General features: G+C 41.5%; 1 protein-coding gene across 1 annotated transcript in view; it reads left to right on the forward strand.

The window, feature by feature from the left end:
* LOC147899027 (uncharacterized) overlaps positions 1-5,699 on the forward strand; it is a 40,603-nt gene extending 34,904 nt beyond the window's left edge. The window contains exons 3-5 of the mRNA XM_087378313.1: positions 4,694-4,799; positions 4,895-5,027; positions 5,151-5,699. Of these exons, the coding sequence (XP_087234439.1) occupies positions 4,694-4,799; positions 4,895-5,027; positions 5,151-5,336 (425 nt within the window). The 3' untranslated portion in view covers positions 5,337-5,699. The remainder of the gene's footprint in view (positions 1-4,693; positions 4,800-4,894; positions 5,028-5,150) is intronic.
* The last annotated feature ends 11,249 nt before the right edge of the window (positions 5,700-16,948 follow it).

Here is a 16,948-nt window from a genome sequence, read left to right on the forward strand (position 1 = left end):
TTTATGGTAGGCACATGCTCATGCTGAGCGGTGTCATCACTGTCATGTAGAGATCCCTCTATACGAGCGGCATGCTTGGTGCCATGGTGACTGCCACGGAAGAGGGGAATTGGAATGCACCAAATGTCCTGCAAGAAGACCTCAGTGAGGTAGACAGAAGTAAATGCTGTTGTAATAGCACTCGATGCGGTGTACAATGACACAGGAAATGTCGAAGTTGAAGATTGAGTGGAAGCTCGATGAAGAGACTTCGAAATGGAGACGTAATGAGCCCAAACGGGGCTGTGGAAGGCCTTGAAAAGAGGCTGGATCTTTTCTTTCTTTTAAAAAGGGTTTTTTTGAGGGTCCTAAGTCACTTAAGACAATTAGGACAGCCCTAACCTAAGACCCTTAGGATTGCTAGACGTTTAGTTAGCTTAACCTAACCATGATTGAGCCTAACACCGAATTGTTTGACCTAACCTAACCCCAACCTAACTAATCCTAACCCATTGACCTAACCCAATCCAACTAAATTAACCCGAGTTAAATTTAACCTAATCTAAGTTCTAGGGGAGGCATTGCATGTCGGCGTCGGCGCTGAAATCCATGGCACAAGCGGATATCAACGGTAGTGTGGGCGTACGGGCGCGGGAGTGGCGGCGAATCAGGGCGAGTGACGTTCGTCACGGTTCAACTCCCATGGCACAGATCGCGCGGGTCCCGATGGAGGGGCACAGAGCCATGGCGGGGATTGCAAGCAACCTTAGGGCTGTTTGTATAGTTCGTCCGATTCGGGAAGGACTAGTTCGTCTGCTTTGGGCCCTCGTTCGTTAGCGGCAGATCGGAGTTTGGTAGGTTGGTTTGGAGTAACTAGCTGGTGTGTCTCGATGGCTTATGGAGTTTCTGCAGATAGAGTCTGCCGTAGCTGCAACACTCGTAGAAAGATGGCACTATGGAGATGGCTGGTGAGCGGAAGGGCTGATGCGTGGTGCTGACCGATAGATGGAGAACGTTGGGCTCCCTTTGTTGCATAACATGTTGCAACTCTGCTGAATTTCTGCTGCGCTATTGCTTTACTCTCAGCTCTTTTTCTCTCTGCAAACAATCTCTCTCTCTCTCTTTTTCTCACTCTGCACGGCCCAGGACAAACGTCGGGCTGGACCCCTCTCGAAGGTCTTTATTTCTTGAGGGAATTCTGAGTACATGAGTTCAGCGTACAGCTGCTGTTACAAATTTCAAAACGTGAAAAATATACAAGAGCTCTCAGGCTCATTCTTTTGGCAATAGCCACTTGTCGACTTTCTAACTAGTTCCTAACTAGGTCCTAGTTACATGCCTCAAGGGGGCAAAACTTTAGAGTCTTCTTAGCAACTGAATGCTTGCTCGGCTCGTGTTGCTTGGGCGTCAACCCCTCTTAGCATCTGTAACAATTAATTAAAGCGCACATAACCATGGCGCCCACTAATCATTAGCTCTTTTGCATGCAAATAAATTCTAGGCTAATCCTAGTCTCTGTGGGAGTCCCCACTAAGCAAACATGTGCACATAAAATAAACTCACGCTGTGGTTGACTGAAGCCAACCCTTTCTAGCCGTAATTAAGGACTTTGACCAGGGGTCAAGGTGCCTTAATGAATGCTGTGGTTGACTGAAGCCAACCCTTTCTAGGACTTTGACCAGGGGTCAAGGCGCCTTAATGAATGCTAGAACTCTCCGACCGAAGTCGGTAATGAGCTAGGTTGACCAAAGTCAGCTTGCTTTGGCCGAAGCCAAGTGTTGTTGACCGAAGTCAACTGCAGTCAATACTCAAGGTGCCTTAATGAATGCTGTGGTTGACTGAAGCCAACCCTTTCTAGGACTTTGACCAGGGGTCAAGGCGCCTTAATGAATGCTAGAACTCTCCGACCGAAGTCGGTAATGAGCTAGGTTGACCAAAGTCAGCTTGCTTTGGCTGAAGCCAAGTGTTGTTGACCGAAGTCAACTGCAGTCAATACTTTGACCAAATAAATATAACTTTTTGAACATAATTAAATCTCATTGATTATGATCAATAAATGGTCAACTAGAACTTTGAATTTGGAGTATTTATAGCTTGGTGACATCCCCTCGGCTTCTATTCAGTTGACCTCAACTGAAAAGCTTCCTTGTAAATATCCAAAAGTCAAATTTGCAGCTCGACTAGTGCTCTTAAGATACAATAGTTTTCACTCACGATGTGGTCGAGGAGGCAATCTTGAAATTGCAATATGGGAGGGTGGATGAGGGGACAGCAGGGAGATAGAAGAATATTTCATGCATGGAAAATATGTAGGGTGCACCTTCATGGCTAATGTTCCCCTATGCCTGGTGCTTGGCAGTCAATGCTATGTAACTAATACAGGAGTGGGGATTACAAGGATCCCTCCTGACTGTTGGACCATAATAATTGGACATACTATGGACAAACTATATGGGGAAAAAGTGGAGGGGAGATATATGGAGCAGGAGTTGGGATGGAGGCGGACTCAAGAACAAATTCACTCCACTATTGTTTTCTTGATGCCAGACATACGCTTTTCAGGTGATCGTTTCTCCACATTCTAGGGTAAGTTCAGATAGTCCTGGAGTTGAGAAGGTATTTTGATGTGGGCTGAATCAAATCATTAGGCAGATCCCCCTGCCATTCCCTTGCTTTGGACATGACACCTTTTTTCTTCTTCGTGCCTGAATCAAGGGCAGCAATGGTTGAAGTTTCCAAAGTTGTACCCAGATGCAGCTTCAGGAAATGATTCTGCTTGAAAACTCAAGTGGCAGAAAACATGACAAGTATAACAGAAGATGGGGCCGATGGGTGGGATTATTTGACAATATATCAAACTGAAGAAAGTTTTGATTTGCAAGGAAAATCTTAGAGGGCTCATCTGGTGCCCGCATTGATAACCAAGAGGTCAAGAAATAAAAATGCATCTAAAAGATATATGGAAGGGTGTTATTTTCTTGACACTTGATCTTTATGAAAATCTATGTGCCAGCTTGAGGTTGCAGATTACCCGGCTTTTTACTTCCACCTGTATTCTGGTCTCTTCCTGGAAAATGACTGTAAGCATCATCTTTACAACGTTTTCATACCTCAGTGACATCAATTAGTCACTCTTAAAAGACGTTAGTTTATTAATCAAATGTCTAGGGTACCTTTTATCTTAATGGTTACAACCAATTTTAGTCAGAATAAAATTGTTATCTGAGTCTGGTTTACTCTCAGCATTTCATAGGAGTCTAGCAGTAAGTACACTATCAACCTAGAGCCAAGTATATATATTGGGGAGCTTTTCTAAGAGAATTTTAGCTGCGCTCATACCGGGGAAAAATATGGGAGGGTTGTCAGGGAGGGCGCATGCATGGGTGGGGGGAAACTATCACCAGACATAAAATTGGGCTAGCACCCATAATTATAGCTACCAGGGGAGACCGCTTCCCCTTCCTGAAACCGGGGAACTTATTCCAGATGCTCAGGCCTGCCACCCTATGGAAACGGAACATGGGGGAAACGGCAATTTGGCAGACTGAATGGGGTAACGTGGGGGAACACCATTCTAGGCATTCCTTGAATGCCTTGAAATGGCATTATGGTCTCTCCTGGGTGGTTACCTTTGCACTTCCCTTCACATTCCATTACCTCACCCTGCCTCTCTCTCTCTCTCTCTCTCTCTCTCCCCCCCCTCCCAAGCCTCTCCAAGCTCCTTTTCATCCACTCCTCTCTTTCCACCACATTCTCCACTCCACAAATCCGTGAATTTCCACGTCATAAGATGTGAAGAACCAGCCTTCTCAAGAATGCAAATGTGTGCAATGCATGCAGAATTTGAATGTCGATTGGCCTTCCAATGGGGAAGAGCACCCTCGTGAGAGTATTCGACCTACATGCAAGGTGTGTGTGAGAGATGGCGGATGAATGCAAGGTGAATAAAGAATGCTATGTGAGATTTACAATGAAAGGGTGATACCCTTTCATTAATGTCCCTTGAGATCACTCAAGTTCCATCTTCCCATGAAAGGGTGATACCCTTAGCCTATGACCCATGCATCTACCATTCAATGCACCTTAATGCACCCTTCCCTTCCTATTGCCCCTAGGACCTAGACACGTGTGTGCATATTCTTATTAATTAAATGAGTGTCACATGTCCAAATTCGATGCCGTCTGAAGCAGTGGCTCCAGCTCGACTAGTTTTATCTACTGAGATGATCCACCGCCATAACAAATCGGTCGGTGTCCATCATAAATACATATACATGTTACACCATTGGCGTATAATATATAATAATGTTTTAATGTCTACTAATCACAGATTAGTGATTTCTCTTGTCATGACATTAAGACATGGCATTGCAGTTCTGGGTCAATGTTCCCCTTTCCCATATCATTTTCCCATTCCTTGGTAACTATGACCATAACTCAAAACCATCTTTATTTCCCATGATCCCATTAGAAAGACATTCCCTCTTGTTTTATATTGTTCTTTGCAATTTCAGGCTTTCGCCTTAAGGCAGGTAGTATATATTTTTGTTTGTGGACATTTTCATGTGCATACACACCTATTGGAAGGGGTTTGTTGGAGTAATACATGTCATAGTTGTCTTTAAAATACAGTGCACCAAAATAGCTGCACTAAATATTTATGCTGATATGCATCAAAAGTGTGGTACGATTGACAAGTCCTTTTTGTTTTCAGGAGTACCTCTCTTATTATGTGCATTAACTGCTGTAGTTTTGGGCTCAAACTGCCATATGCCTACCCTTATGCTGGCCAATTTCGTGGTATCACCTTTTGAGCTAGGGTATGTTTCACGGTGGTCTGCCTTTTCTTTTACCTTTCACTGTTATTTGCCTTTATTGAAATGCAGTCGATTTTATGTCTTGCTTTTACAAATAGGCTTGTTGTGCCCTTTTTGCGTGTTGGGGAGTTGGTGACTGGTGGGCAGCGTTTCACACTGCCTTCTGGTGGATTATGGGAAGCCCTAACAAGGCAGAAGCCTCAAGCTGTGATGTTTGGACTCCTGCATGCGGTAAGTTTCCTGAATAAGCTTGTCATTACACAAGATTTATTTAAGTTAGCACATATTTAGATGCAGCTGTGTGCTCTATGAGTAGACTCATCTTTACCTCTCTCACATCTGCCTTTAATACAGATCATAGGCTGGTCTATCTTGGCTCCTGGTCTGGTAGCCATCTTTTATGTCATGTTTCTTCCAGTATTTCGGTATTTGATATTGAGGTTTGGGACACATCCTTTACTTCAGCATCAGTTATCAGTCAATGACCATGTTACGGTTAAGCAGGAGGACACATGTCCAGATAAACATGCCATTGTGTAATTATATTCGGTGGTCACCTGTAATAGGGCTAAAGAACTATCTGTCATAAGAACCATACCATTTTTTGTCTTAGAAAACTTGTCTTCTTCAACTGTGTATAAGCTGCCTTGCATATTGTCACTCTTGCTGAAGTGTAAATATCTGGTGTACAGAATATAGGCCTATTTTTTGCAATAATGACATTGGAACTATAATGAATAATCAATTTACAGAAAGTAATATGGCCACTTTTCTCGTTCTATGTCTCATTTTTCAGTGAGTGGGTAATCATTACCAAACTCAGAAACAAGTAAATTGTATGACAATTGGACTTGTGTAAGTTGGAGCTTGAAGCTATGAGCATGCTCCCACATCATTTGGAGGCTCATGAGTCTTACAATTTTTATTATAATATGTCAAAAGCTACTCTAAAATTCACCTTGTCTTCCCCACACTATCAACCACAATGCTACCTTCATGATCAATAGCAAAAGCTCAGTACAAAAGTAGTGGATTCCCCTATTCAACAGAAAATGGTTATAACATTTTGGGGGCAATTTAGTTTTTTTTTTTTGGGGGGGAGTTGTGGACATGAATTATGGGGGGTGGATGTCATGCTTTCTTTTTCAATGATAAGTCTGTTTGGTTCTTTGAAAGAATAGCATAATGCTGTTAGAGAAGATGAATGCTTGCTATAGCCAACCCTAACGTAGCAGAATAAAGAAAGGTCTTGAGCTCTCTCAACAAAAGATTTAATTTTGACTCACTGCATGTGCATATAGAGAGAGCACTTTAGATATGGAGAGAATATACACAGATATTCAGCCAAACAAGTCTCATAAATAGAGGTAATGTTCAATTACAAAATATATCCAGAACTATGACAACACCTGAAGTAAACATGCACTACGGTAAGCCACCAAGAACAGGCTCTGTTTGTTGATCCTTACCCCTCCTAGATCACAGTGTCGTTGATGGACTTCAGTAGCTCCTCTAGGTTGAGCACTCCTGCAAGAGCATGCTATGATGTGTGCTACAGACAAACACTCCCTTTCATGCAGCCGTTATGCTCTCCTACCCTTGGTAAGTGTGCACGTAGGTCTGTTGCAACTATCACCAACTAATGAACACAAGGTCGTGCTAACAGGCAAAAGAAATAGAAAAGACAAAGAAGCTGGATGAACAGATATCCACAAAAATGTCCTTAAGGTCATTCTAACAAGAAATGCAAATCGCGAAGGCAAGAATGCACACATCTTTGCCTCACCATTTCTCACCTAGTTGCTATCTCGCCATACCTCCTTGCCTTGCCCACCTTTTCCATTCTTGCTACTTTGTCATTTCTTTCATCCTCCCTCCTTTTTATCGTCCTTCATTCTTGCCTCACTATCCTCACTTCCTTGTGCTTTGATTCACCCCTCCTCTTCCCACTTGCTTTGCCGTCACTTGGTCTCCTCCCTCCTTTGCTTTAGCACTCCTAACGCTGTCAATTCTCCTCCTCCCTCTTGTTTTTGCTTCAATGCTTCTCCTCCCTCTTGCTTTTCCTTCACAAGAGTCTCTTGCCTCCTACTTAGTGCTCCTCCCTTCTCCTTTATTATCCCCTCTTGCCTCTCCTTATATCCTCTGACCGTTTCGCCTCATGTATCAAAGAAATGTTGTTCAACTAAGAGGATTTTGTGTCCTATAAGAAAGCTATTTGGTTGATACTAGTGTGGACACAACTTTTGGTCCTATAAGAGGATTTTGTGTCTATAAGAATGCTATTTGGTTGATACTAGTGTGGACACAACTTTTGGAAAGTTGGATTAAGGTGAGGAAGCAAGGAGAAGCCGATAGAGTTGGGACATAAACAACTAGGAATCATGTGAATTTGCGATGGAGGAGGATTGTTGATGGGTTTGTATCTTGCATGGAAAGGAGGTTGTTTGGGACTCCACTCAACAATGCATAGCACAAAAAGCTTTCTCCACCACAAATGTATGACCTGAACAAAGTTTTGAAAATATAAAAAAGCATCAAATTCTCTTCCATCGTTATCCTAGATCCTTGTCCTATCATTTTCCATCGCGTCACATCTAATAATTCCCCTTGTTTGCAAACAAAACTTTTTACTAGTACTAGATAATCTATCACCTAGTTCCAACATTGTGCTAAACAGGTTTCAGATTGTTCATTTCGATCAAGTGGTTGAGGATTTGATCTGTCTATGCAAGATTAGGGATTAAAGGAAATGAGATTGCTGTGAACCCAAAGCGAAAAGAGGAGATGAGAAACGTTGCAAGTTTGAAGTGCAACAAGCAAGAGGACCAATCGTTAATGTCCTTTTTTGAATTTTGAACAGGCTCTCTCAAGTAGAAATCTATCTCTATAGTAGCAATAGGATCCAAGTCATGAAAATTTCCATTGTTTGAGTATTCTTTCCACTAGCAAAGGCTCCTAGGAGAAGTTTGCCATCACTCCATTACCAATTTTGTTAAGTTCATATCAACCTTCTCTATGTAAAAGTGACGCCCATATGACCACATTGCATTGAACAAAATATATTGTCCATGAAATAATAAAAGAAAGTAGTATTTTCTAATGATAAATGCTATGTCCAACTTCTCATCATGAGAACCATAATAGAGGGCTCAATGTATATTGTATCATGCTTTTTTTAAATATTAGTGAAATTGTGCATTGGTATTAGATAGATGTGCCTTCTTCCTTCGACACAAGCACTATTTGCTACTTTAAACAATATTTACAAGCAGTTGAAAATTCAACGCTGGTCCGAAGAGGTACATCTGTATGGGACATTTTAAAAGTTGAATATCAAGATTTTCCACCTCACTAACTTCATTGGGCCACATTGTCAATTTGATATAGTAGCTAGTTAGCATAAGTTTTTGGGACAGTGATACCAACATGGTCATTTTTTAATCTCCTCATACTAGGGGTATATGCCAATAAGATGTATCTCTTAGCAAAAACTTGGGTATGAATCCAATTAAAGTACTAAAGAAGAACCTTTTGATTAACCAATCATCATGTGTTTTGCTTGTATTTTCAAGTTTCCCTTGATCCATATGCTTCCTATAAGCACTGCTGATGTCCCACATGGTGAAAGATGTAGTTGCTCTAAGAATAAAGTCATCTATAGGGGTAAGAAGGCATGGCATCCGTAACTATTTCCTTTTAAATAATGAGATAAACTTTGCTCTACTCAAGCATTATAAAATTACAAATGGTAGTAAGGTCATTCGAATGGCAATAGGGTTATTCGAATGGATAATTGGGTAAGGAAGCATGGCATCCTTAACTATTTCCTTTTAAATAATGAATGAATTGTGCTCTACTCAAGCATTACAAAGTTACAAATGGTAGTAAAGTCTTTTGAATGGATAGATCCCTCTTGAACAAATTTGCCATCATTGTTGCAATTTCTCTTTTTTGCATCCCAATCCTTTTCGAAATGCATACAATACACAATTTTAGAACAAATAAAATAAAATAAAATTGTAAAGTGAAATTAAACAAAAAATGCATATTTAAAATGATTTTTAAATAAAAAAGTTTATACAAGAAAATGAGGAATAAAAAGGGGAACCATTGGATTCCAAAAAATGTGTATTAAATGTTAACTTTGTTTTTTAAAAATTTTAAAAAGAAAATTAGGAATATAAATGGGAACCTTTTTACCCCAACATTAGGGATTATTCGATCTCATAGAGCCCTTAAAATTTTGTTCTTAGTCTCATCATACTATCTGTGTGTAGCAAGTACGATGTCAAGTCCTGGAATGGGTGGCAGACGAGCCCCCTTTGATGAAGACAGTGGAGCAAGAAATGGCGACCAACATGCCACACAAGGTGTAGTTTGCAGATCCGGTTGCACAATCGGAGCCGGAGATTGTCCACGAAAAGTTCAAGCTTCATCTACCTGGCAATGGTCTAAATGTGGTCGAAGCAGCTCCACTTTTAGTGGCAAATCAAGCCAAGAGGCGGGAGATTCTCCCACAGTGGGACCTTGACGTGGAATACCATTTGGAGGCACCTATACAGATTCTGCTTGGTAGGCTGCTCAATTTGGTACCCAGGTTCCATCGGACAATTGCTACAATCCCTCAACAAGGAGTCCGAGCCAGAAGAGGTCAATGTATGCCAAACTAATTCTTTGCTTGTGCTGCAGTCCCACTCACGGAATGCGGAGTCCTATCATTACAGTAAAAGCACAAGGCCGCACTTTCAAGCGAGTTCTAGTTAACAGGGGTTCCAGAGTCAACATCGTCACATGCTGGGATTTTTTTAGTATGTTTTTTTAAAGAAAAGAACATGTTTTTCAAATTAAAAACGCATGTGGATGTTTAAAACACAAAAAATGCATTTTTTACAACTAGTCAACGTGCACCAATTGAGCAACTATATACCGACTGGTAAATCCCAACACCGACTGATATCTTTCCAAAAATACTGACCAATGTTGGGATTTACCAATGGATGGCTGTTGTGGGAACTAGCGTCGTTCCTAGTTTGCATGACAGATAAATGGTGGTGACTTCGGCCATTAGGGATTTTATGAGCAGTCATCTTGGAGGTGGCTAGAATCTCATTCGTAGTCTCCTTTGTGGTGCTGAATATGGAGGCTCCGACCCTGGAATACATTGTGCTACTGGGTAGGTCCTGGCTGTGCCAAGCGAAGGTCAAACAAATTTGGGAGCACACTGTCATTTCTATGCGATGAGGCAAGAAAAAGGTATAGGTCGCAATGGGTGTAGCGGCTCCCTTGTCAGATGTAGTGCGATCGGTGCTGACAGAAACGGTGAATATGGTGGATGGCTTGGACGATGATGAAGAAGAGGCATTCCTCAAGGACAACTTAGATTTGGTACCACTATTTATGGTCGATGTGGAAGAAAATCTTCACCATAACCTTTTCGTAGGCTCCATCAGCGTAGTCCAGGATGAGGTGCCCAAACAGCAGCAAGCGGCGGCCAACATGGATCTATGGGATCTTTTGGAGCAGGAGCGAGAATTTAGAGGAATGGATGGGTCAAATCACAAGGGTGCAGGAAGATGTGCTTGACACATTATTTTTGGGGGAATATGGCACATCAAAATAAGTGAAAATCAGCACTCTCCTGGTAGCAGAATTTTGGACCGCGCTAGTGGCACTGGTGCTGTTGACTGACTTCTCTGACGTGTTCACCTGGGACTATGCCGATATGAAGGGATTGGATCCGAAGTTCTACCAACATCAGGTAAACTTGAAGCTGGATGCGTCTCCGACCAAGACACAGACTCATCGAATGGACCCACACGTGGCTAAATAGGTGTGGGAGGAGTTGGAGCTCCTAATGAGGGTGGGATTCATAGCACCAATTGAGAATCCAGAGTTGAATCTCGCCAATTATCATTGTGCCCAAGAAGAATAAAAAGCTGCGGATTTGTGTGGACTACCGCAATCTAAATGTTGCAACTATACCAGATCCATTCCCTCTGCCTTATATGGACTCAATGCTAGATGAAGTAGCGAGGCATGAGGTGTATTTTTGGATGAGTACAGTGGGTACAACCAAATCTGGATGGCTCTGCAAGATCAACCAAAGACAATGTTCATAACGTCTTGGGGAGTGTGTGCGCACAGTGATGTGGTTTGGACTTCGGAACACTCCATCCACTTTTCAGCGAGCCATGCAAGAAATGTTTGGCCCATATTTGACTGAGTTCATGAGGATCTTTCTGGACGAGCTCAGTGTGTTCAAGACATTCACCAAGCACTTGGAGCATCTGCGAAAGTGCTTCCAACGTTATCAGGAAGTGTATTTCAGTATGAATCCCATGAAATGTGTATTCGCAGTGAGGAGCTGGCGACCCCTGTGTCATGTCATCTCAGGAGAAGAAACTGTGGTTGATTCGGACAAAGTGGCCATGATCATGCAAGAACCTGCACTTCGTGGCTCACATGGCCATCCCCCTAAATGTGCTAGCTCATCTGGAGCCGAAGGCGTTTTTTTGGAGGGTAGAGTGAGACAGAGCATACATGCAACTCAAGATTCATCTCTCGCGTGCACTGGTGTTGATGTTTCCCGACTGGGCAAAAAGTTTTCATGTGTTTGTTGATGCTTCAGACCGAGCCATTGATAGTGTGCTGATGCAAGAGGATGTTGACAGATGGTATCACCCGATCTATTATGCGAGCAAACGGCTTTCGGTAGCTGAGAAGAACTATTCTGTCACTGAACAAGAAGGACTAGGAATGATCTATTCTATCAAGAAATTTTGGCATTACCTATTGGGACGGCCCTTTGTGTTTCATGTTGACCACTCTGCGTTGTTGTATCTAGTGAAGCAACAAAATTTTATGGGTCGACTGGCACGCTGGGTGTTGTTTTTGTTATAGGAATATGATTTCAAAGTCATCAATCATCCAAGATCCTAGCATCATGCAGTGGCCAATTACTTATCCTGATTGGAGTCTAGGGAGATGCCAATTGGAGTGGAAGACAAGTTTGTTGATGCTGAGCTAGCAGTAATCTTTCGAACGGATCCAATCAAAGTTGAGCTCGAGGTGGTTCCGGAAAGCCCGTGGTCTTGGTATGATGATATGGTGTCATTCCTAACCACTGGATTGATGCCTAAGTACCTGAATCAAGATCAAAGGAAGAGATTGGCATTGCGAAGTCGATTCTTTGAAGCGGTGCTAAGCCAACTATACTGCAAGGATTTAATGGAGGCCCTGCTACAATGCGTTCCACCTCATGAGCAACATGTGATTCTGATGGAGGCATATTGTGGTGTTTCAGGTGGGCACTTTGCGGGTTCGATCACTGCAAAGAAGATTCTACAAGCGGACCTATGGTGGCTAACCATGTAGAAAGATGCCCGATGGTCCGCAAAGAGCTACGATCTCTGTCAGAGGTTGGGTCAACACACAGGCTGCCATCGGATGCCCCTACACCCCCTTTTTCCACTTAAACCATTTTAGAAATGGGGGCTGGACTTCATGAGTCCATTTTGGCCGGCACGCGGAACTGCTATGCGCTTGTGGTAATTGACTATTACACTAAGTGGATAGAGGCACGGGCACTGCAAGATAACACCACAAATTTGGTTGCAAAATGCCTCTATTGGGATGTGTTCGTGTGGTTTGGTTGTCCTATTGAGTTGGTCAGTGACAGGGGTACTCACTTCATCAACAAGTTCATTAAGCGAATGAATTCACTTTACATGGTGATTCACAAGAAGTCCTCTCCCTATTACCCCCGCAGGCCAATGGATTGGCTGAATTGACAAATCATACATTCAAGTGGATCATCTCGCTGCTATAGTCAATGAGCACCGCACAGATTGGGACGAAAAGTTGTTGGCCGCACTGTGGGCCTACCACACATCATTCAAGGTGGCAACCGGACTGACTCCTTTCAAGGCTACATTTGGGATGCATGCAATCACACTGATCGAGCATGTGGTTCTAAGCTTGCGGATTACGATGGAGGACATGCTTCTTCTGTAGGAGTCTATGGTGTTCCGTCTGGATGTGCTAGATTAGTTGGATGACATACGGATGGAAAGCTATTATCTTACCATGGAGGTTCAAGCAAGGCAGAAGCGGAGGGTGGATTTGGCTTCGAAAAAGAAGCTGTTCAAGCATGGAAAGTTGGTGTTGTTGTTCAACAATGTCTTAGGGAGAATGCCGGGGAAATTGAAGTTGTGGTGGTTGGGACCTTTCTGGATCTTTCGTGAGTGTAGGTCTACTTTGTTCTCTCTTGCAGATCTGCAAGGGTGTGTTATCCCACATCCGGTCAATGGGTTTTGGCTGCATCCTTATCATGTTGTTGATGGGAGTCTTTAGTGTCCATTTTCGGTATCTAATGATGCACAGATTCCCTGGGTTGAGGTGGAGGCGATGGAGCATTCACAGTAGGACATGTGGCTATGTGATAAGATGCATGATGATAGATGTGTTCTGCAAGGTCCTGTCCCAACCGCCATGTAATGCCCTATCGTCAAGGAGGGGTATTAGCAATCAGGAATGCAGTCTTTTGTCACTATTTTGCATGTACTCATAGCATTCCTTGTCTTCTTCATCACTCTATCAGTTGTTTCGGTGTCCTTCACCTTCCTTTCTCTCCTTGCATTTAGTTCACAGCTTCTACTAATCACTAAGGTGATGGCGCACGCACAATTTCATCCTTCCTACCACTGGTCTACATTGATTCACTATTGATCGACGCGCGGTTGCAAAGCTTGAGGATTAGGAGCTTCAGTAGAGAGAAGGAGTCAGTGAGCAAAGGGGAAAGGGGAATATGGAATTCACAAGAGGCAACAGAAGAAAACAAGGTCACACAACTCATGGAAGAAGACAAAAGCTTGTATTCCTCAAACCTTGCAAACAACAGGTGAAGAGCAAAGTCAATGGTCTATCCTTTTATATGAAGGGAGGGACCCCTAGGATCTCTTCCTACTTTCTACATTCCTACTTCTAGTTTCACAATCTTCTTGGGCCTAATTGTCTCCTAGGAAAAATCCTAATGCTAACTATGCTACTCAAATACATCAGAATGTCAAAATGTGATGGTGCTAACCAATTTGGTTAACAACATAATTTTTTTGAGGATCTCACCTAAGAAGAACAACATATGATTTGGTCAAGATAAAAGACTCTCATATAGATATGGGGAGCATACAAGGTTTTGAAATAGTATGGAAACTTGGCTTACAAATTAGAACATCAAAAAGATATAAAAATTCACCTTGTATTTCATATTTGTTACGAAATCTGAAATTAGACATGCTCACAAATTCATTATTTACCAAAACCATAGAAACCAAGAACACGAAAACAAGGAAGAGAGAAGAGAGACGATGCCGCATGGGGTCCAATCTACACCCTCTAGCTCTTGCTTCACATCTAGAGTATTTATAATTGCATGTTCCAAGGCAAAGAGCAAAAAGTGGTACATTCAAAAGCATCTTTTTTCCCAAAGTAGGGGATTACTTTTATGAAGCCACTTTGGGCTCAATTTAACCACAAAGAATCATGTCCCATACTTTTTATAAAGCCACTTTGGGCTTGCTTTATTACAAATATTGCCCAAGGCTTACAATATCAATGAAATACAAAATTAACCCATGGCCATATGCTATGCACCATGCGACACCTCAACCGATACCCTCACACTAATTCCAATCCTCATCATTTGTTCCACCACTTATACTCAAGTTGCCAATTATATTAGTTGTTACCAAATCAATCAATCCCAACATAATTGCACTCAAAGTATAATAATCAAACATAATACCAATAACAGTAGCAACATTAGTATTAACATGGAATCACCCACACTACTGACCATCTAGCATGCAAATCACATGTTAGTTAGGCGTCCCCGAGTAAACAACACAATGCATTCACTAGGATCCTCACCGCATCCGATGCGCTCCTATGGAATACTTTCCCATAGTTGCAATTGACTAAAAATAAAATAATATCCATAGCAAGAAATATCAAAATTTTAATTTTTGTAACATTCCTCTTGCTTGCAACCGGCCTCAATTGCATGTTTGATTATAGGAATGAGATTTAGAAAAGCTTGAAAGAACGGCTCAGGCATCCAATTAGCATCATCTCTCGAATGATTGTTAAACTTGAGCAAATATTTATCATAAACATTTTCTTTTCAAATTGTGATCAATGATGCATTCAATTTTAGGAATCATCATTGAGATGGTTTAAAAAAAGGTTATCTTTAAAAGATCTTAAACTTTCATTAACCAAGATATACTAAAAGAAATAACTATATTGCATTCATTCATGTTACTTGAGGTATAGGCCCAATAATTACATTTTTTATATTCCACAATATCTATACCATCCTATACCAGTATGATATTGAGAAATAATAACAAACAGAATGCTTCCTTATGATGCAAGTAGCAATAAGTGACATATAGTATTCTATGGCTAGTAGAAGAGTATATGTACCTCATTGTCTAATCACACTTCAAAATTAATTGATTTAACTTGGTAGCTAGTAATGATCCTGCATGTATTTTCTTCTGTAGCTAGAAAGTACATACAAGACATTATCTAGCATCACAACATTGCAAAGAAATTATCAAAGCTTAAAGCTATAGTTCTAGCTAACATTCATGTATCGGGCCTCTTGCTTAGCAAGAATGTCATCATGTCATCTAAGCCAACCGTATGGTTTTTCTTCTTTTTACTTTTCTCCAATTTAGTTCAATTTAGTTGAACAATTTCATCAAAGCATACTGCTCCAGGCACTTTCTCAATGCAAAGGCACCATTCGAACCAGTCCTCCTCTGTGATTGAACCAATTGCAAATGTTTCCTCAACAATTTCTAGAATTTCTCCTACCAACCGTTTATTTGAGGAGGGCTCTAGCAAAGGACCTTGAATCCATAGCACTGTTCTTGCAATCAAGGATGGATTCAAATTGGAGTTTCTTGGAGATCGGTCTGACTTTGAAGTACTGCTTGGGATGTCTATCCACATGTTAGTGTGACAAGTACCCAAACAAATAGCTCTTTAGCCTGGATACTAGAGAGCTCCAAGATGTTGCCATAGGCTACCTTCCCTGTGATAGTTAGTGCATAGTAAACCTCATAATTAAACTTAGTGTAGCAGGCACTATCATGGTGGACCTCAAATTGCCCATCATCGGGTACAGAGAAATTCTGCACAGAGGCAAGCAAGAGACCAATGGGAAGGCCGTTATCTTCAAGAATTGAAATAATGGAGCTTTGGGCAATTTTCATGATTGCTATTGCAATTCGAGGAGGAAGAAATACTCCTGGGAATTATGAAGTATCCCTCCAAGGAATCATTCTCAAAAACATGTGGGCAACTCTTTCTCTTGTCTCCCTCAAACATGCCTATTCAGCTTGTGCATGGTTTCTGTGGTGGTGGAGATATTCAGCACTTCTATGAGTGCATCACAGTTGCATAAATCATGCTTGAGGATCTAGTGTGCCAATCCTGCTCCCTAAGCTCCCAGTAATGTTTCCATGCTTTATCGGCGGTAGACCAAAGGCTGAAGAAGAGTGAGTTATAATTACTTCTCCCCATGCACAAGATTCATAAGCGTGGGTCAATGAAAGAAATTGATTTCTTTGGCCACTTGGCATCTAAATGTAGGGAAGCTAAAGCTCACAATGCTGCTCATAGAAAGGAATCACCCATGACTCTTGGACTAGGGTGAGTAGCCCTCCATTCCACTAGGAGGTAAATTCCACGGGGGTAGAAAGTCTTGCTGAGTTTTGAATTTTTTTAACAATTTGAAAGATGTTAAAGTGTACTTTATAAATTGAATGTTGAAATCATACAAGGTTGTTAACCACATGGCCTATTTCCTAAATTAATGTCTGTTTTCAAACCATATGATTTCAAATCATACTTTTTTAAAAAGCTTATTTATTTCCTATAGTAATGCATGTATAATTTGGAGAACAGAGATAGAATTGACAAAGGTAGTCGTCAAAACTAGCAACAGGGGTGTGCTCATAAGAATAGAGGACATAGAGCACTAATTTAAAACATTGAAATTTTACCTTTAAAGTCGAGGTAGTTCACTAAGTCATATGTAAGATTATAGATAGTAATTGAGTTCAACTTCATTTTCTTATGGA

This window comes from Dipteris shenzhenensis, chromosome 8 (genome assembly GCF_047967505.1).
Source record: "Dipteris shenzhenensis isolate YYH24624 ecotype China chromosome 8, Dip_SZ_1.0, whole genome shotgun sequence".
Lineage (NCBI taxonomy): Eukaryota > Viridiplantae > Streptophyta > Polypodiopsida > Gleicheniales > Dipteridaceae > Dipteris > Dipteris shenzhenensis.